Below are 20,870 nucleotides of genomic sequence, written 5' to 3'. Positions count from 1 at the left end.
AGCGACTGTCAAGTGACCCACCAAATTGAGAGAAAAAGCATTTCCATTCTATGAATTTTCTCTTACAGAATATCTTAGGATGGAAAACCTGATATGAAGAAAAATAAAAATGAAGCTAATTAAAAAGGGATAAATTGAGACTTACGAAAGTGAGACTTCTACCTGAATTACTAAAGGAATGGTGAGATATCTATCAGACAAAACATTCAGGCAGCAAAGTTGAAGTCACTACAGAATACAGCTTGACACAAAAATAATTCATTTTCTAACCTTTTTTCAGCAATTACAGTCATTTCCCCCACATCATTTATATTACATATAATACTTATGAAAGCTCACGTCACAATTTATTATTTATTTTTATTTATTTAACCAGCTGACAGTCCTTTGACAGCATGTCGCTGTACTTGAACGCTGCACAAACAACATTTTAAGATTACTTTAACCCAAGTTTAAGTCAGAGCATCATCATATTTCTATTTAATCTAATGCCTGATGACGCTGAACGCTAAGCAGTTTGGAGGCTGCTGGCAACAGCTCACAGGCTGCATCCGCCATCTAGTGGATTAAATCAAAATCGATGCCAGAAGAGTAACAGTCCAAATAAGTGATTTTATGGAATAGTAGTAACATTGTATTCTAATCCATGTGACAGACTGTGTATTATAGTTCTGTCATCTTGGCAATATGGGAAAATATGCTTTTTCTGACTAAAATGAGTAAGAAAATGGGAATGAGCAGTAATATGTACATGTGTGGGGTAGGTATGTGGTTGAACCCTTATGTGTTTGATGTAAACTGGGATACACAGTGGAAAAATTGGAGATTGACATTATTTAGAGGATGTGGCCAACAGTGACCATAAAAAGTCGGTAGCCTTCGAACAAATGCAACTATTGGTAATTTTTGAAAAGTAGGTCAAGGTCACTGGACTTCAAACCCATGCGAAGTACTTCTCCAAGGCATGTACCCACCAAATATGAAGTTTCTGTGAGCAATAGGTGCCGAGGTACTTTGCGCGAACAAATTTCAGGTGAAGTATTTGACAGTTGTGACCACTGGTGACCTTGAAAAGTAGGTCGTCACAGGCCTTCGAACCCATGCGAAGTATTCCTCCAAGGCATGTACCCAACAAATATGAAGTTTCTGCGAGCAATAGGTGCGCCTATGTTGCAATGAACAAATTTCAGACGGAAGGATGGATGGACGGACAACCCGGATGCTGTATGCCCGGCCTTGCGGCGCAAGTGCCTCGTGGGGCATTAAAAAAGTTTTTGTGTCATTCATATTGTCTAAATGGCCAAAAATCAAATCCAAAATTCTGCCAAGTATTCAAACTTTTGAGCACAACTGTCGCTCTCATTTAGCTTATTAATTGCATCAAGTTGCATGTAGTATTTTTCACAGACACCCCCCCCCCACTAGCTGTGGCAAACCCCAACGTCATAAAAAAATGTCTGTTTTTTTTTCAATGGCCACTTTCATCACTGCATGTATTATTTGACTTTGCCATGTTTGATGGGAATTCCTGTGTAATGTGACTTGATGCATATAGATGTACATTAAGTAGATTTATTGTTGACATCTTTGTGTCATAGCTGAGTGTCAGTCCATGCAGGTGTTTGTCCCTGTCCACTGCCTGAAAAACAGTGCACCAGAACCGTTACTCTCTCCTTGCAGGTGGTGAGTCTACATGAAGGTGACACCATGTTTCTTTTGAGCTGAGCCCAACTGAGTCCCATGGTTGTAAACCTGGCCACCAGGCACTGAACCTGAAGGCTTCTGTGGTAGCACATTGAGAATTAGAATACTTGCAGTGATGATGAGGTGGAGGACTGTGTGGAGATTAAATCTAGAAGTCTTTGGTGCAGGTGGATGATTTATTTGTAGTAGGTTCAGATGACTTGAAAGTTATGTGCAGTGCTTGTAGCTAAGTATCAGCTTATTACTGTATGTTACCTTCCAGTCTTTTGACATTAAGATAAATATTGACTTTGAGGTTATGAATTTGGGCAGACTGTGACACTTTTGCATCGTGATGTCCATGTATAAATTACAGTAGAAATGATCAGCTGATACACGTTTTGAATAATTTGAAGTTAACATGTCATGATATGTATTTGACACAGAAGTAGTATTTTATTAACATTACACTCACATGATAACACAGCATGATTGTATGCCAGTTGCAGATCCAAATAGCAATACATGATACTCACAGTCACAGCAGGTGCTTCAATTAGATTCTGTTCCTCTTGGCCCTCATGTTAGCCACTTTTGGTCTTGTGACCTGGTCCATCTCGAGAACACCTTCATATCTCCAACTACCAGGGATGAGCTCATGGTTTTCATTCTCCTTGTTGAGGATGTTCTGCGGACTGGGATCCCTCATGGGCATGAGGTGGTGCAGGCAGACCTAGGCAAGCACAATCTTCTTCAATCTCTGGTGTCAGCTGCAGGGTGGTTAGGAGGCAGCAATACTTGTTGGCCAAGATCTCAAATAAATTTTCCATAACCATCTTTACTCTAAACAGCTGGTATTTGAAAAAGCCCTCCTCTTCAGTTGGGTGTCTCGAGAAACCAGTCTAGCAGTAAGGTGTTGTCTCCAACCAGTGAAGTAGGGGATGGGTTGGTCTGCATCACCTGGAAGATCTGCAGGTAAAACTCCCAGGACATCACTATCAAATACAGAGTGCAGTCTGCTGTGGATCCGTTTGCACCTGTATCCACCCGCAGGAATTTGTAGCCGGCATAAACTAATCCCATCATTATGATTGAGAAGAAAGCCTTGTGGTTATGATACATAGCGTCACTGTCTTTGAGGGCCTTGATGGCAAGGTGCTTACCCGTCAACTGCACAAAGAGTGGGACGAAAGTTTCATTTGGTTCAGAACTTGATGCTGACTTCTCTCCGGCCTTCAGATATAATGGACCAATTCATTACCATATTCTGCTATGGTGACATCACACGCGTCTTGGAAACCCGAGTTTCGTCCAGGTTGGGCTATATGTAAAGTACTTTTTGGTTTATGACAAAAAACAGCCACCAACACTCCTAGACGCCAGGGGGCGGTAGTGTTGTCGGACGCTGCGAGTTGCCATCGTGACAAGCAGACGAAAGAGTCGGCAGGAGGAGAAGGTTAATCAGATATTCATGTCCGAGGGAGACCTCAGCGGGACGACGCGGGTACAGCATTTATCGCCTCTTCCAGTCACGGTAATTTAAAATGCCGGGTGTTTTTATTTATTCAGTTTGTGGCCTAAAATTGATGCATCTCTGGGCAGAAATGTTGAAGCTGTCAGGGGCTGTTGGTGTGTTTGACGGACTAGCAGCTGTGCTGCAGACAGATTAGCTCAGCTGTCAGCGCACAAACAATAATGTGAAGGACGGCGACAAACTTCGTTATTTTACTATTCATATCGGTCTACATAACAGCAGTGTAATGACGAGACACAGCTTTTTAAACGTTATTAACGCCACCATTCAGAGAGCTGTCACTGTCATTTGTTGCTGAAAGATGCTCACAGTGCTGCCTGCTGGGATATACGGTATAATACGGTTATTATTTATCCACATTATTGGCGTAATATGCGAACACTTGTCTAAACTTTGGCTACATAATGGGCTGAAACTTTATATTTGTGTCGTTTTGTTCACAGTTGCACTTCAAGCTACGTTGCAGCTTAAATTTTCATAAATATTTGAAATAAGTATAATCTCATCCAGATGCAAATTTTAACGATTAAAAAGGCAACAAAGAGCACAAATCCACACTTATCATTTGATATGTTTTGTCTGATGAGTTGTCTGTTAATACTCTGTACAGTGATTTTTTACGGTGTTTGATGATGATTTGTACTGTGATATTTACGAGTATGCTGTTGGGAAGGTGTAGTGACACGGACCCACAACAGGGCATAAATGAACGGACAATGGATAAGCCAAAATATAACAATTTAATGTTGCAAACTGTGCACATCGGAATACAGACAAATGCAGTTTGAGAATGATAGTCAATTATATGAAAAGTGATGTAGGCAGGCTCGAGGATAGAAGACGTCCGTCCCACACGGCTTCCACCGCCAACGGATCTGAAGAACACCGGAACCGCCAAGCCCTGAATCTCCAGGTGGCCACCGTCTCCAGCTGTCAGACCTGGTACTGCTGGCAGGAAGCAGAGAGTTAATGGTGGGTGTGTGGATACACACCCAGTAAATCCTCACTCACAGAAACAGTTCCTCCGGGAGGGAGCACCTCCACCTCCGAAATAGGAACACGATAGCAGCTCCTTTTACCACTTATCTGGTTGGAGTGAGAGGCGAAGACGTCGGCACTCTCACTGACCGCCAACCCAGCTGACAGGGCACCACAGGACAACGGCTGCAAACAGATCACACATAAGTCAACGTTCAGACACAGCAGAGAATATTACCTAGTTAATAGATGATATCTCGGCAGCGAGGTGGAGTTGCTGCATGGCTTTTATGGTGCTGGTGATGATGAGTGACAGCTGGTGCTGTTGATGAGTGACAGCTGTCACTCCCGGTTGCTCCGGCGCCCTCTCGTGCCTGAAGCCCGCACTTCAGGCAGGGTGCCCTCTGGAGGTGGTGGGCCAGCAGTACCTCCTCTTCAGTGGCCCACACAACAGGACCCCCCCCTCAACGGACGCCTCCTGGCGCCCGACCAGGCTTGTTGGGATGTCGGTGGTAGAAGTCGGCCAGGAGGGCCGGGTCCAGGATGAAGCTCCTCTTCACCCAGGAGCGTTCCTCAGGTCCATACCCCTCCCAGTCCACCAAGTACTGAAACCCCCGGCCCTTCCGACGGACGTCCAGGAGCCAGCGTACTGTCCATGCCGGCTCTCCGTCGATGATCCGGGCAGGAGGCGGCGCCGGTCCGGGGGTGCAGAGTGGTGAAGTGTGGTAGGGCTTAATTCGGGACACGTGAAAGACAGGATGGATCCGCAGTGAAGCTGAAGCTACCAGCTTCACTGCGGCCGGACTGAGGACTTTGAGGATGGGGAACGGTCCAATAAATCTGTCCTTAAGTTTTTGGGATTCCACTTGCAGTGGGATGTCCTTGGTGGATAGCCAAACCTCCTGCGCGGGCTGGTATACAGGGGCCGGGGAATGCCGGAGTTCTGCATGGGCCTTGGCCCTCATCCGGGCATTCAGCTGGGCAGAGCGGGCAGTACACCACACCCGACGGCACCTCCTGAGGTGGGCCTGGACCGAGGGCACCCCGACCTCTCCCTCCACGAGCGGAAACAATGGGGGCTGGTACCCCAAACATACCTCAAATGGGGAGAGGCCGGTGGCAGATGAAACTTGGCTATTGTGAGCGTACTCGATCCAGGCCAGATGGTTGCTCCAGGCCGTCGGGTGCGCGGAGGTCACGCAGCGGAGAGCCTGCTCCAAATCTGGTTGGCCCGCTCTGCCTGTCTGTTCGTCTGGGGATGGTACCCGGACGAGAGGCTTACGGTGGCCCCCAGTTCCCTACAGAAACTCCTCCAGACTGCGAGGAGAACTGGGGACCACGGTCGGTGACCACGTCAGATGGATCCCATGCAGACGTACGACATGGTGGACCAGGAGGTCTGCTGTCTCCTGGGCCACGAAGTGACCCGCCTTGGAGAACCGGTCCACTATCATGAAGATGGTGGTCATGCCCTGGGACGGCGGGAGGCCCGTGACGAAGTCCAGGCAGATGTGGGACCAGGGGCGGTGAGGCACAGGTAATGGCTGGAGGAGTCCCTGTGCCCGTTGGTGGTCAGCTTTTCCCCTGGCGCAGGTGGTGCAGGCCTGGACGTACTCCCGGACGTCGGCTTCCATAGACGCCCACCAGAAGCGCTGCCGGACCACTGCCACGGTCCTTCGCACCCGTGGGTGACAGGAGAGCTTGGAACCGTGACAGAAGTCCAAGACCGCAGCTCTGGCTTCTGGTGGGACGTATAACTTGTCCTTCGGGCCAGTTCCCGGGTCCAGGTTTCGTGCCAGGGCCTCCCGGACGGTCTTCTCCACGTCCCAGGTGAGGGTGGCCACGACAGTGGACTCGGGGATGATGGTTTCCGTGGGATCTGACAGCTCGGCTTTGACTTCCTCTTCGTGAACCCGGGACAAGGCGTCAGATCTTTGGTTCTTGGTCCCAGGGCGGTAGGTGATTTGGAAGTCAAAACGCCCGAAGATCAGTGACCAGTAGGCTTGCTTGGGGTTCAGACGCTTGGCGGTCCGGATGTACTCCAGGTTCAGATGGTCCGTGAAAACCGTGAATGGAACCGCAGCTCCCGCCAACAGGTGTCTCCACTCCTCAAGAGCCTCTTTCACCGCAAGGAGTTCTCGATTGCCCACATCATAGTTTCGCTCAGCCGGGGTCAACCTGCGGGAAAAATAGGCACAGGGGTGGAGGACCTTATCGGACTCCCTGCTCTGGGACAGCACGGCTCCTATCCCTGAGTCAGAGGCATCCACTTCAACAACAAACTGGCGGTTAGGATCGGGCTGCACCAGGACTGGCGCAGTCGAGAACCGGCGTTTCAACTCCCTAAACGTGGCTTTGCACCGATCCGACCAGGTGAAGGGGACTTTGGAGGAGGTCAGGGCTGTCAAGGGACTAACCACCTGACTGTAATCCTTAATAAACCTCCTGTAGAAGTTTGCAAAGCCGAGGAACTGTTGCAGCTTCCTACGGCTTGTTGGTTGGGGCCGGTCTCTCACCGCCGCCACCTTGGCCGGATCAGGAGCGACGGAGTTGGAGGAGATTATGAACCCCAAGAAGGACAAAGAAGTGCGGTGGAACTAGCACTTCTCGCCCTTCACAAACAGCCGGTTCTCCAACAACCGCTGCAGGACCTGACGTACATGCTGGACATGGGTCTCAGGATCCGGGGAAAAGATGAGTATATCGTCCAGATATACGAAGACGAACCGATGCAGGAAGTCCCGCAAGACGTCATTAACCAAGGCTTGGAATGTTGCGGGCGCATTGGTGAGGCCGAACGGCATGACCAGGTACTCAAAATGACTTAACGGGGTGTTGAATGCCGTCTTCCATTTGTCTCCCTTCCGGATCCGAACCAGGTGGTACGCATTACGAAGATCAAGTTTTGTAAATATTTTGGCTCCATGCAGGGGCGTGAACACTGAATCCAACAGGGGCAACGGGTATCGGTTGCGAACCGTAATCTCGTTCAGCCCCTGTAATCAATGCATGGACGGAGTCCGCCATCTTTCTTGCCCACAAAAAAGAAACCAGCACCCATCGGGGAGGTGGAGTTCCGGATCAGCCCGGCAGCTAACGAGTCCCGGATGTAGGTCTCCATTGATTTGTGCTCTGGACGTGAGAGGTTGTACAGCCTGCTGGACGGGTACTCGACGCCCGGGATCAAATCAATAGCACAATCATACGGATGGTGTGGGGGAAGAGTGAGTGCCAGATCTTTGCTGAAGACATCAGCAAGATCATGGTACTCCTCAGGCACCGCTGTCAGATTGGGGGGGGACTTTAACCTCCTCGTTAGTGGTCATAACGGGGGGAACCGAGGATCCTAAACACTCCCGGTGGCAGGTTTCGCTCCACTGAACCACAACCCCAGACGGCCAATCAATCCGGGGATTGTGTTTTATCATCCATGGAAGCCCAAAATAACGCGGGAGGTAGAAGGTGTTACAAAAAAAACAATCTCCTCCCGATGATTCCAAGACACAACCAATGTTACTGGCTGTGTCTTGTGTGTGATTAAAGGGAGAAGGGTGCCATCTAGTGCCCGTACCTTCATTGATGAAGGAAGGGCCACTAGAGGGAGCCCCACTACCTTTGCCCATCTGCTGTCCAGCAGATTCCCTTCCGACCCCGTGTCCACCAGTGCTGGGGCGTGAAGGGTTAGATCCCCAATCAGGATCGTAGCTGGGAGTCGTGCAGCTTTATGTGTGCACCCTCGTGCGTGTTATGACCCACCCTTAGCCCAGTCTCTAAGGGCGAGTGTTGTCGTTTTGGCCGCTTGGGGCAGTTTTTCTGTATATGCTCTTTTGAGCTGCAGAGGAAAACACTCCCTGCGGCCAGCCTCCTCAACCTGTCATCTGATCTAATTTTGGCCCTGCTCGTTTCCCTAACAACGTCAGCAGGGGGAGCTGTTGCCACACAGAGCCCTCTGGTTGTGGAGCGTGGGGAAGACGGCTCCCTTTCGGACCCGGAAGGAAGAGGGACGGCTCGTGCCTGACCACGCCCTTCGCCCCGCTCCCGTCAACGTTCTGCTAATCGGTTGTCTAACCGTACTACCAGGTCGATAAGCCCATCTAAATCCCGCGGCTCGTCCTTAGCCACCAGGTGCTCCTTAAGGACCAGAGACAGTCCGTTTACAAAGACGGCGCGGAGTGCAACAGTATTCCAGCCGGCCCTTGCTGCCGCGATGCGGAAGGCGACTGCATACTCGGCTGCACTCCGACGCCCCTGTCTCATAGACAGCAGCACACTCGAAGCGGTCTCGCCTCTGTGTGGGTGATCGAACACCAGTCTGAACTCCCTCACAAACTCAGTATATATCGTTAGGAGCCGTGCATTCTGCTCCCAGAGCACCGTAGCCCAGGCGCGTGCCTCTCCTCGAAGCAGATTTATTACATAAGCCACCCGGCTTGCATCTGACGCGTACACGACGGGACGCTGTGAAAAGACGAGCGAACACTGCATTAAGAAGTCTGCACACGTCTCGACACAACCTCCGTACAGCTCCGGAGGGCTTATGTATGCTTCAGGGGACGGGGGGGTTCGTTGAACGACCACTGGAATGTCTGTATTTGGCACTCGGTCAGCAGGAGGAGGCGCTGCAGCAGCGCCCTGTGTGTGCGCTTCCACCCGAGCGGTGAGAGCCTCCATCCTCCGATTGAGTATAACGTTCTGCTCGGTTACCAAGTCCAGCCGAGCAGTGAAGGCGGTTAAGATTTGCTGCAGCTAGCGTTTCCATTGGTGGTTCATCCGATGGTTGACACCCCTCGGGATCCATGACGTTGCCCGAGATATCCTGTTGGGAAAGTGTCGTGACACGGACCCACAACAGGGGGCGTAAATGAACGGACAATGGATAAGCCAAAATATAACAATTTAATGTTGCAAACTGTGGACAACGGAATACAGACAAATGCAGTTTGAGAATGATAAGTGACATGTGGGCAGGCTCGAGGATAGAAGACGTCCGTCCAGAGAAGAGCCGGGTCCCACACGGCTTCCACCGCCAACAGATCTGAAGAACACTGGAGCCGCCAAGCCCTGAATCTCCAGGTGGCCACCGTCTCCAGCTGTCAGACCTGGTACTGCTGGCAGGAAGCAGAGACAGTTAATGGTGGGTGTGTGGATACACACCCAGTAAATCCTCACTCACAGAAACAGTTCCTCCGGGAGGGAGCACCTCCACCTCCGAAATAGGAACACGATAGCAGCTCCTGTTACCACTTATCTGGTTGGAGTGAGAGGCGAAGACGTCGGCACTCTCACTGACCGCCAATCCAGCTGACAGGGCACCACAGGACAACGGCTGCAAACAGATCACACGTAAGTCAACGTTCAGACACAGCAGAGAATATTACCTAGTTAGTAGATGATATCTCGGCAGCGAGGTGGAGTTGCTGCCTGGCTTTTATGGTGCTGGTGATGATGAGTGACAGCTGTTGCTGTTGATGAGTGACAGCTGTCACTCCCGGTTGATCCGGCGCCCTCTCGTGCCTGAAGCCTGCACTTCAGGCAGGGCGCCCTCTGGAGGTGGTGGGCCAGCAGTACCTCCTCTTCAGCGGCCCACACAACATATACGCTGTTATCCTTTTCCCAGTTCATTCTGTGGTAATACCCCCTGTAGTAGATGCAATTCAGCTGGCCACCATTTCTTCTCAAAAGAAGGTTCAAGTAATTTTCTTCAGATGTGTGGATGATGCTTGTCTGCCAGATGAAAGTAAAGAATGCTTGCAGCAGTAGAAAAGAAGAAGAGTTCAACTCAGATCCCACAGATCCTTGGAACTTTCTGCATCAGCACCTCTTCCACTAAATTTGCAGTCTCTGTGAAATGAGGTGGTTTTCTGCTGATCAGTGAATCATCTACAAGAACTCTGTATACCAAAGATGTTCAACGTCATTACAGGAGGTTCACCCTTAGTAGTAGTAGTAACTGGTCCACCAGGACAGTACAGTAGAGCCATCTGTCAGTACTGTGTCATCACTTTACATGACTATGGTGAGTTTTAAAGGAGCACAGTGCTTTGATTTCTTGTCAAGCATGCTGAGGATCGCCAGACTGCAGACGATGTCACCTGCACATGCTGACCACCATGCTTGATTTTCAGTATCCATTTATTGAACACTATCCTTTAACTACAGAAGCAACATGAGATTTAGGTCAAACTGGTATGTAACCAGAATATTAGAAATAAATTATGATAATATACAGAAAATGCAATACTTCATTGCAGTGCAATAAAGTTTTTTAACAACTTTGACATAGTTTGTCAGACTTTCTGAAGAAAACAGGTGTTTTCTAAATAATGTCCTGCTCCATATTACAGAATGAGACTTGAAGATTTTCCTTATAAAATCTGTTTTCACGTGATACTTTAAGATCAAGTAGCATATATATCTGTGTGTGTCATTATTGTAATGAGTGTACTACATAGGATACACTCTGGTGGTAAAGATATTTAATATTTGTCATTCTGGAACCTGAATCACAGAACCTGCAGGGCTACTGTTAATGTGGCTGTGGAATCTATTAGTCTAGCAAGGAAATTAGTGCAGGAAATCCACTATGGTGACAGTGTAGTCTATGTGCTAGGAAGGGAAATTTTTGAAATCGCCACAGGCCTGTTTCTGCAGACCTACCCATAAAGAGTGTAGAGGGACGTGTTTTGTAAATTTAGTTCTCATTACTGCACTGAATAATGGTAAAATTGAATGTGCCCCACTGGCTGTTTCTACAACATCAAGCATTCTGTGTCATGCAACCTTTAACATGTGTGGAACTTCATAAACCCAACCTAATTGGGTCTCATTTACCTAAGATCACTGTCCTCAAAATCACTGATGATAAATTATCTTATTATGGAACAACATGTAGATATGATTGGTTTATGTGAAACCTGGCTGAATCCTACTGCTGCCCTCCCCTGAAATGAAGCCTGCCACCACCTTGCTTCATACAAAGCAAGGTGGAGATGTTTCTGTCATAAATCTTGGTGTAGCTTACTGGCTCTTAGGGGTCTAAAATATAATTAGTTTGAACATTTGACTTTCTGCTCTGCCCAGGATACTATGTATAGTAAAGGTCAGAAGAATAAAAATCAATCATGTTAGTTGTTCCCATAATAGAATGGGTCTCGTGTTATGGGATTGTCACTGTGTACAGGCCCATTTTCTGAATTCTTAGATGAATTTGATGAGTTTATCTCTAATTTGGCAACCCGTGCCAATAACATTGTGATTGTTGGTGACTTCAACATTTATATGAATAAGCCTTCTGACTCCATTTGCAAATCATCCATGGATATTATAGATGTATTAGGATCCCAGAAATGCATTCAGGGTTCACTTCACATTCGTGAAAATACCCTGGATTTGGTCCTCATTAGTGGTATCACTGTCACAATTATTAACATCGTGTCTCTTGCATCAGTGATTTCAGATCACTCACTTATTAAGTTTACCATCTTTTTGTCTTGTCCACTGGAACAAGACACTTATTTATCACAGAGATGCATCAGCTCCTTAACTACAACCTGAAGTTGGAACCACACTGGCTGATGTCTTAGCATCACTTCGGAACATGACCATTCAGTAGATTGTCTTGTGGACAGCTTGAACTCAGGTCACTGTTGTTAGAAGTTATAAATATTGACCTAAAATTTTGGATTTGTTTGTGAAGCCAGTAGATGTGATCCTCTGATTTTTTTTTTTCAGAAAATTTCAAATGGTTAACCCATGAGGCTTTAGTTGATTTCATGTAAAAATAATGTGATTAAAAAATAGCAAGCTGGGTCATTTTTATTTGCTTATTTATTAACATTTTGATCTGTTTCTCAAAATATCATCTAAATTTCTCAAAATAAATGCATTAATCTTAAAAGATTGTTTTGCCATGGCAGTGGTTCCCACAGTCCATGTGTTCCTCTCTACCATGTGATGGCTGTGTCTGAGTTGCTGTATCAGAAAGTGGATCTGACTGAAGAGCCTGTTACTATATCAATGCTTGCTGTTATTTTTGGCCAGACTGGAAACCGTATAGCCCCTTGGGCAAGCCAGAAGAGACTAGCTTGCTCTGACTTTGGCCAAAGTGGCATGCTCGCACGTTTCACAGCCTATAACCAGCTTTACACTAGTTCACAAGTTCATGTTCATGGAGACGTTTTCTTGGGCAAGTTCAAAGGGTACGAGGTATATATTCCACTCTGACTATATTAGGATTTGCATCCCAATTAGAAAATCATTTGCTACTACTAAAACTAATAGACTGTTAGAATGAGAATGATTGAAGCGGAACAGGGCAGGAATTCCAACAGGAGTGGATTTGATTCTTTCTGTATACTAAACCATAGATAACTTATTAGATTGCCATATAACATTTGAGATCAAATTAATTCGATTTTAAAATGCCACTCCCCAATTTTATCTTTTCTCTGAACTGGATTGAAAACGGGGTCAGTTTAACAAGAGCATAATGAGATTGCTGCTGCAAGAGCATTTACGTCATCCATCTGTTTGAAATAAAGTCACGGGAACAGCATGGATCTGGTAGTGTGTCCCATGAAATTACCATTTAAGATGTCATATGAATGTTGACCTTTGTATTGTGTCTTTTCATTTCATTCATTTTCTGCTGCTCATGTGTGTCCGGGTCACATGGCAGAATTGTTTTATATTGTGACTGTCATGGGAAAATCTGCAATGTTCTGTTATTTTTCACATGATAGTATCCATTTAAAAGCAAGATGATAGTTTGAGGTCATTTAAGACCAGTGTCGAGAATCACATGTTCTGCACAGGGTCTGCAATTCAATTTTCTTAACCCAGTATTTATGTTTAATTTTTTTTATGTTGATTTTGCATTTTAATGTTTGCTTATTTGGTGCCTAAATGTTGTGAAGCACTTTGTGCCTATGTAAAAGCACTATACAGATTTATTGTTATTATTAAGTAGTTGAACAGTGACACAATTCTTGTAATTTTGCATCTGTAAACCACCACAGTGGAGTTGATATGACGCACTCAAGATGTCCTTGTGGTTTTGACCTTTAATTCAAGGGGTTTCGCAAAAATATTGCATTAACCACTTCGGAACTACATCAATTTTTATAGATGTTTCGTCCATTTTCAAGCTATTTATTGACCTGACTCCATGAAATGGTTTCCAGTCAACTGGAAAAGTTTGACAACTTTTCACCTCATAAATTGTTCGACAGTTCTGTTATCAGAATGACAGCAAAATCTGGCCATATTTTACCATTAAAGGTTTGCTCTGATTGTAATTGCCGTTACCATTGAGTTACCCTATGGTAAAGAATGCTGGAGTCACCTTGATCAAGATGTGTTTTTTCACTCCATTCCTTGGACGTCTGTCCACCAACAGAAAATTGGAAAAGTTAGCCACATATTATCCCAAATAGATGAGAAAATGTAGTCCAGATTTATGAAAATGCGGATCCATATGTATAGACAGGACCTTAAAAAATAATCACATTTCTGCTGTATTAGCTTTTCTACATTTGTTCCTTATAAAATCTAGAAGAGAATCTAAAATCCTGCTACATGCATACAAAGCCATAATGGTCAAGACCCATCTCTCCCCAAAGAGGTCATCATGACCTGCTGCCCCACAAGAGCAAGTTGCTCCTGGTGTGCAGGTTTATTTGTGGTTTCTAAAAGTAGGATGGGTGGAAAAAGCCTTCATATATGTCAAACTCTTCTCCAGTGGAATAATTTTCCACTTTGTGCCTGTGAGACTGACACAGTCTCCATCATTAATAGAGTTAAAACATTCTTTTTTGAAAGAGCTTATAGGTAGGGCTGGTACACAAACAAAAACTAATAGGGTATATAGGAATCACCCTATCTTTCAGTCAGGGTTCTCACCAGCGCAGTTGAACATGGGGCGGGGGGGTGGCTCTGTGCTGTGATTTGGATCCCCTACGCTGTGATTTAGGTCCCTTTGCTGTGATTTAACCAGCATAGGGGAGCTTTTCTGTTTTTTTTCCCACCTTTTTAAAGGACATGTCACACGTTATTTAATGTCCCAGTTAGCAAAACAAAGTGGCCTTCAAAATGCAGGAAATAGTGTTTCAAAGTATTATAAATTTAAAAGTTTTCTGTGTGTGTGTGTGGGGGGTGATGCCCCTGGACCCCCTACAATATTCGCGCCTGCAACGCTTGTCGTGCAGCTAGGCCCCGCTAAGTTCCCCCTATGCTGTGAAAACATCCTGGTGAGAACCCCGTCAGTCTATCCGAGAGTCTTGTAAGTGCAACTCCTACTAAACTGGTTGGTGGGTTTCAATGTAACGTCACACCATGTGCAGATGTGCATAAAGTAATTAATTCTGGTAATTGTATTTATTTTTAATGCATCAGATTTCTCCTATGGATGCATGAACAGATCTGTTGACCTCTTCAGTACAGAGTTTGACTAGTTTGTTAATTCATGTATTTCCTCACGAAAGATGTGCTATCACTAATATAGTACATGCAAACAATTAGTGTGGCAGGGCGGGGGGGGGGGGGGGGGGGGATATAATTTTGTGAGCTTCTTTAGAGTTTGATTTTTTTTTATAAAAAGTGTGATATTGGTCTGAGAATGAAGTGTTGCCTTCAAATTGATGGCAGAGATAAAGTGTATAATTTCGTGATGCCAGCAAATGCGTGGGAGTGTTGTGAATGTGATAAATCTGTTAGTTTAGTGTACAGGCCACATTTACCCTTCTAATCACACTTACCTCTCTGTTCCGTAGGTGACTGTTAGAGTCTAGATAATGATCAGACATGGTGCCTTCCCAGACCCATGTGTTGCTGAAGTGGCAGGAGCACTTTAATAGCTCATGGGCAGCAGAAGACACTTTACAGACCGCCACAAGGCATGGTGCTGGCGCGCTCTACAACAAGCTCCTACACAACAAGGAAGTGGTGACTCTGGCACAGCCTGTTCAAGAACTGATTGGCCCACGCCTACCAGATTTTGAGTGTGAATCTTGTGCTTCAGAGGAGAAGGAAGAGTATCTGTCATCCCTGCTTCACAGCCAGCGATGGTTGGCTCACCGCATGCTGACGCAAACCTCCTACACCTCGAGCCTCCACTACAGGCTGGTAGTCCTCCGGAGAATATTCTACGCCCTTGACAGCAAGTACCATGACAAGTTCCGGGTGCAGCTGTCCTGTCACCCCGCAGACATTGCAGCTGAATGTGGGCAACTTGATTTGGTCTCTAAGCCCTGCCTGCCCGGAGGAACATCCAAAGTGAAATCGGGTACAGATGTTCTGATAGAAATGGGTGTGAAGACAGGTCTGAGCCTCCTTTTCTCTTTACTGCAGCAGAACTGGCGATACGCGACTTCTGTGCACCCCGAGTCAGTGCTTTGCAATGATGTACTTGCCACAGCTTCCTCTGTGCTGGCTTCCCTGCCACCACTTTGTCTGGCCAATGAGAATAAGCTCCCATCAGTTGGACTGGACTGCCTGGTACAGGTGGGCGATTTCCTGAAGAAAACATCTGTGAGCAGCGGGGCTGGCGGGGCAGACCCGACTGGTCGACGGCTCTCGCTGGAACTGTTGCTCAGCCTAGCAATGCAAAGAGGCTCCCTAAAGTTTCTGTTGGAGTGGATAGAGGTCGCTTTGGCTGCTTCTGTGTCCACTTACAGTTCTACACTGTCGTCCTCCCCTCCCCCCAGCTCCTTGCACTCAGGCGGCGTGAGCTTTGATGTCATTCAGCAAACCCTTCTTCAAATGAGGCAATATTCGGTACGTCACATGGACATTTAAGTATAGAGTATTTGGACATTGAAATGTTTTTATTTTTGCTGTCTGTCACAAGATATTAGAGTTTAAAGCATGCAGACTGTTGACTTTAATTTAAGGATAATTACGTGCAGTACTACCTGTGTACTTGGACAACAAACTTCATCTGTGCTGTTTCAGTCCACCCAGCTTCAGCTGGGGAAGTAGCCCGTTCCATTCATGGGGAGTCGTTCAGGGATAATCAGCAGCCTACTTATGGTGTACTTCTTCTTTCTTCTCTTATGTCCATGTAAGGAGAAGGAATGCTTTTATTATTGTATTTTTGTTTTACTGTAAGTGCTATACACACAGCAAAATGCACTTCCTTCTACGACTGAAATGGCTGTGGTCATGACTCTCCAACTATTTTTCAGATTCTGCTCTTCACCATTTGGATGTTTTTTGAGTCATCGGTCATTACGACCACTGGACTCTATATGTGGCTGTGGAGCTGCAACATTTCTGTCTTTGCATGTGTGACAGTTCTTTCTTGTGCTTTGTTATATTTTTCTGTTGTTCTTGGTAACATGGCCAAAGCACATGTTCACCCCGTGAGACTGGTCTGCTTTAGTTTTCTTCCTGTAATGAAAAAGAAAAGCCTGATGGAGTTTTTCCCGAATACTGTAGCCAGTGTTGGGAGTGAGTAAGGTTAGAGTTTAAGTCTTTGAAGCACCTTTGTTTGACTTGTGCTGTAATTTGGCACTGTATAATTAAATTGAATTGTAGCCTATCAGATGTCAGAAGCTAAGCAGAGTAGTCCTCATTAATATTTGAATGGGAGACCTCTTGGGAAGACCAGGGGCTGTATGTGTTTCTCCAGGTAGAACTGGAGATGCATCAGGAAGGGCAATCCGGTGTAAAACGTGCCAGATCCCAAGGAAGATCTTTACTGGCAGCACTGCGATGACCCTGACGTGGGCAGCCGAAAGACAGTCAGTTGAACTAACCTGAAAGTCTTTAGGATATTTGTCTAATTTCTCATCACAATATTGAATTACATTTAATATAAAACAAAATCATTAAAATATAAACTAAATCAACTTTAGAAATATATAATGACTTATTTTTACATAAATGCACCATAAAAAACCTTGAAAATTGAAAGTCTGAGAAAAATCTTGTTTTGAGTCCTATCTGAGATGATACTAATGTTTTTGACTTGCAATGAGATTTTGAAGCTGGTGTGTTGTTTGTAGAAGATGTAACACTTCCAAATGTAAGTAAAATACAGCTCAAAATTAGTTTTCTCAGCTAATTTCAAGACCTTAGTTCAAGAAATCAAGAAATGTATTTGTTAATTGAGTTCTCTTATATAAAGTGTAAATATATATTCTAAGTATATATTAGTACAATATATATTTGTGATTCAAGTGTAATTGTCATTGAGTATAGAATTTCAAACCATGGATACTCGACTTGAGTTTTCTGTCCTTTTACAATTTCTCGTGCAGGAATTGATCTTATGGTTTCTCTGTTTTCCTTGTATGACATTCCAGACAATGTGAAAACATCCAAATTTCAAAAGTGTTGATGTAATAAAATGAATTTACTGCCTGCAGGTGCAAATTAATTCATGCTGTCAAACACACACACACTGTTAATTGTCTTTTTTAAAATTTTGTTCCAGGGTTTCCGTGGGGAGTCTGTCAATACTCAAGTGTTGAAGAAGGATACAAATGGTCTTTGTACACTCTCTCAGGCAGCTCTCTGCCTTTTTGAAGAGGTGGGAGAGCTAGTAAAACTCAGATCTTGGTGATGTTGACGTCTTTCTACTAAATTACTCACTTAAACTTATCGTCTTTCCCTTTGACAGATTTGTAACCTCGCGTCGTACTGCCTGTGCTCCTGCAGTACGGACGCAGCTGGTCCCGGCGCAGAGGATGACACAGTAATGGTCTATGTGTGGGGCAGCAACAGCAGCCACCAGCTGGCAGAGGGGACACTGGAGAAAATTCTGCTGCCAAAATTGACACAAGGGTTCAGTGATGCCCAGATGGTATGTCTACTCAAAAAGGACTAATTTTATCTTTATATTATACATGCTGTATCATTCATTTTCTTGTCTGATATTAATATAATATGATTTATCTTTGAAGTATTTAGTGTGCCACACTGTGATTTGGCAACTTTTCAGATTTTTTTTTTATTTGTCATTTGCCACACTTTATTTTCATGAGCCTATCTTATCATTTCAAAGTACAATTGTAGTCACAAGTTTATACACAGTCATCATGGACACAAATGTCACTGCAATATCAGACTTTTGTCATCATATAGAGTTTTATGCAAATATGAAGATCATTTGACGAGCCTGTAGTCAAAGCCTTTATTTAAAAACATTTTAAGTTGGGTAGCATACAGCAGCAGGCAATTATGTCTATTTATTAGTTATTAAATTGTTAATAACTAATAAAAAATCAACATATTATAACCTTACTAATCTTTTGGTTATAGTAAAATCATGCATAAATGCATTTGAATCTTCAAAACATCTAACATGGTCAAACGGACATCGGTGGCATTTGCATTCTATATTTACAGTTTAAACTTAGAAATACTTTTTGTTTTTTGTTTTTTATCACTTCCACTGAGCAAGAAAATGTTCACCTTTTCTGATGCAGTATTGAATTAAATTAGTGAACAAACATTTATGAAACGGAGGAGATATTATCAGTTATCAAGTTGTTATTTTTTACAATTATTATAGATGTTTTAAGGCTGTAAAAACCCTCACTACACACTTTATACACTTTTCTCAAACAGGCATTACATTTTCTCACTTTTCTCTCCCGTGTAAACACTCAGAGTTCAAACCTTAGTAGAAAAAAATAGAACATTTTCCTATTAATAATTATGATGGTTTTTAGAACTAACAATTTATTTTAACGATCAACCTATGAGGTTGGACACGTAAGAATTATTAATAGTGACTCACCAGTATTTCACAGTTCCTCTGACTGTGCCTCTTCGTCGTGGTGCCGCTCCGTTGTCCGGATTGGCTGATTACCAAGGCGACATTCATTTTGTGGGTTTTACCTCGGGTGGTATGAAAAATATTACCCGTCCGCGAAAAGGGTGTATTGCTATTTATTCTTAGTGTTTTATCCAGTCATATTGGCGTATCATTTATAGGTATATGATAATGATTTTAATGGCGTTGAGGTTGGTGTTAAATATATTGTTGTTTAATAATAGAGTACTGATGGGGACTAGAAGGAGAGAGCATATCTCACCCATATTGGCCTCTCTTCATTGGCTTCCTGTTAATTCTAGAATAGAATTTAAAATTCTTCTTCTTACTTATAAGGTTTTGAATAATCAGGTCCTTCTTATCTTAGGGACCTCATAGTACCATATCACCCCAATAGAGCGCTCCGCTCTCAGACTGCAGGCTTACTTGTAGTTCCTAGGTTTGTAAGAGTAGAATGGGAGGCAGAGCCTTCAGCTTTCAGGCTCCTCTCCTGTGGAACCAGCTCCCAATTCGGATCAGGGAGACAGACACCCTCTCTACTTTTAAGATTAGGCTTAAAAACTTTCCTTTTTGCTAAAGCTTATAGTTAGGGCTGGATCAGGTGACCCTGAACCATCCCTTAGTTATGCTGCTATAGACTTAGACTGCTGGGGGGTTCCCATGATGCACTGAGTGTTTCTTTCTCTTTTTGCTCTGTATGCACCACTCTGCATTTAATCATTAGTGATTGATCTCTGCTCCCCTCCACAGCATGTTCTTTTTCCTGGTTCTCATCCCTCAGCCCCAACCAGTCCCAGCAGAAGACTGCCCCTCCCTGAGCCTGGTTCTGCTGGAGGTTTCTTCCTGTTAAAAGGGAGTTTTTCCTTCCCACTGTCGCCAAGTGCTTGCTCACAGGGGGTCGTTTTGACCATTGAGGTTTTTACGTAATTATTGTATGGCCTTGCCTTACAATATAAAGCGCCTTGGGGCAACTGTTTGTTGTGATTTGGCGCTATATAAATAAAATTGATTGATTGATTGATTGATTGAATAACTCCAAATGAGCTTTTTTTTTCAAAGTTGGACTTGATGTGTGTTGCAGTACCTATTTCAAATTAATGTTGGGATCTAAATAGAGCTCAAGCTCTGGAGGATTGCTGCCCTTGGTGGTGTTATGTGCCATAATAGTACTGAGCTCATTAGAATATTGTTCCACCTGCTTTATATCACGTGCCTTCATGTTCTTTGCTTCTTTTCAGATTGAGGCAGGCCAGTACTGTACCTTCTCAATATCTGCAGACGGTTCAGTGAAAGCATGTGGAAAAGGCAGCTACGGCCGTCTGGGCCTAGGAGACTCCAACAATCAGTCAATGCCCAAGAAACTTGTCCTGGAGCCTCACAGAAACATGAGAAAAGTGTCTTCTTCAAAGGGCTCTGATGGTCACACTCTGGCCATTACAGTGGAAGGAGAGGTGAGAAATTTGAAATTTAAGTTAAATTCTGACATGATGTGTATTGTTAGCAATCACTGCTCTGAATGTGCAACTCATCTTCATCCAAAATGACTTTAAAAAGTTTTTAAGGGAGTAATCCACAAACGTTAACAAAGCAGCTGTTCCATTAAATGCCCCAAATAGCGATGCAGTGACACAGACGACCTGCTGTTCTAATCATTGACACATTATTGGTACAATATGGTTCAGTAAATATACTCAAATTTGAATATTTTCTGATATATCAATTTATGTCAACCCTTCACCAGTTTTGGAAGATTGTGTTTCCAGTTAGCTTGTCTTCAGCCAGTGAGGCACGTGGTAAATTTTCACAATAAAAATTCAATAATTTCACCTGCAATCTCTGCTTTAAGTAGTCATAAATTGTAAGACTGTGTTAATAATTACACAATGCCATTAATGT

The 20,870-nt window shown here is 44.5% G+C and overlaps 1 protein-coding gene across 1 annotated transcript in view; it reads left to right on the top strand.

Moving 5' to 3' along the window:
• The first annotated feature begins 3,064 nt into the window (after positions 1 to 3,064).
• The window catches only part of LOC117530159 (probable E3 ubiquitin-protein ligase HERC1), a 147,652-nt gene continuing 129,846 nt past the window's right edge, over positions 3,065 to 20,870 (top strand). The window contains 5 exon segments of the mRNA XM_034193117.1: positions 3,065 to 3,217; positions 14,965 to 15,967; positions 17,631 to 17,726; positions 17,817 to 17,999; positions 20,213 to 20,425. Coding sequence (XP_034049008.1) covers positions 14,996 to 15,967; positions 17,631 to 17,726; positions 17,817 to 17,999; positions 20,213 to 20,425 — 1,464 coding nt within the window. The 5' untranslated portion in view covers positions 3,065 to 3,217; positions 14,965 to 14,995.

This window comes from Thalassophryne amazonica, chromosome 17 (genome assembly GCF_902500255.1).
Source record: "Thalassophryne amazonica chromosome 17, fThaAma1.1, whole genome shotgun sequence".
Lineage (NCBI taxonomy): Eukaryota > Metazoa > Chordata > Actinopteri > Batrachoidiformes > Batrachoididae > Thalassophryne > Thalassophryne amazonica.
The sequence above is the reverse complement of the archived record's forward strand: the minus strand, read 5'-3'. Positions and strand labels throughout refer to the sequence as shown.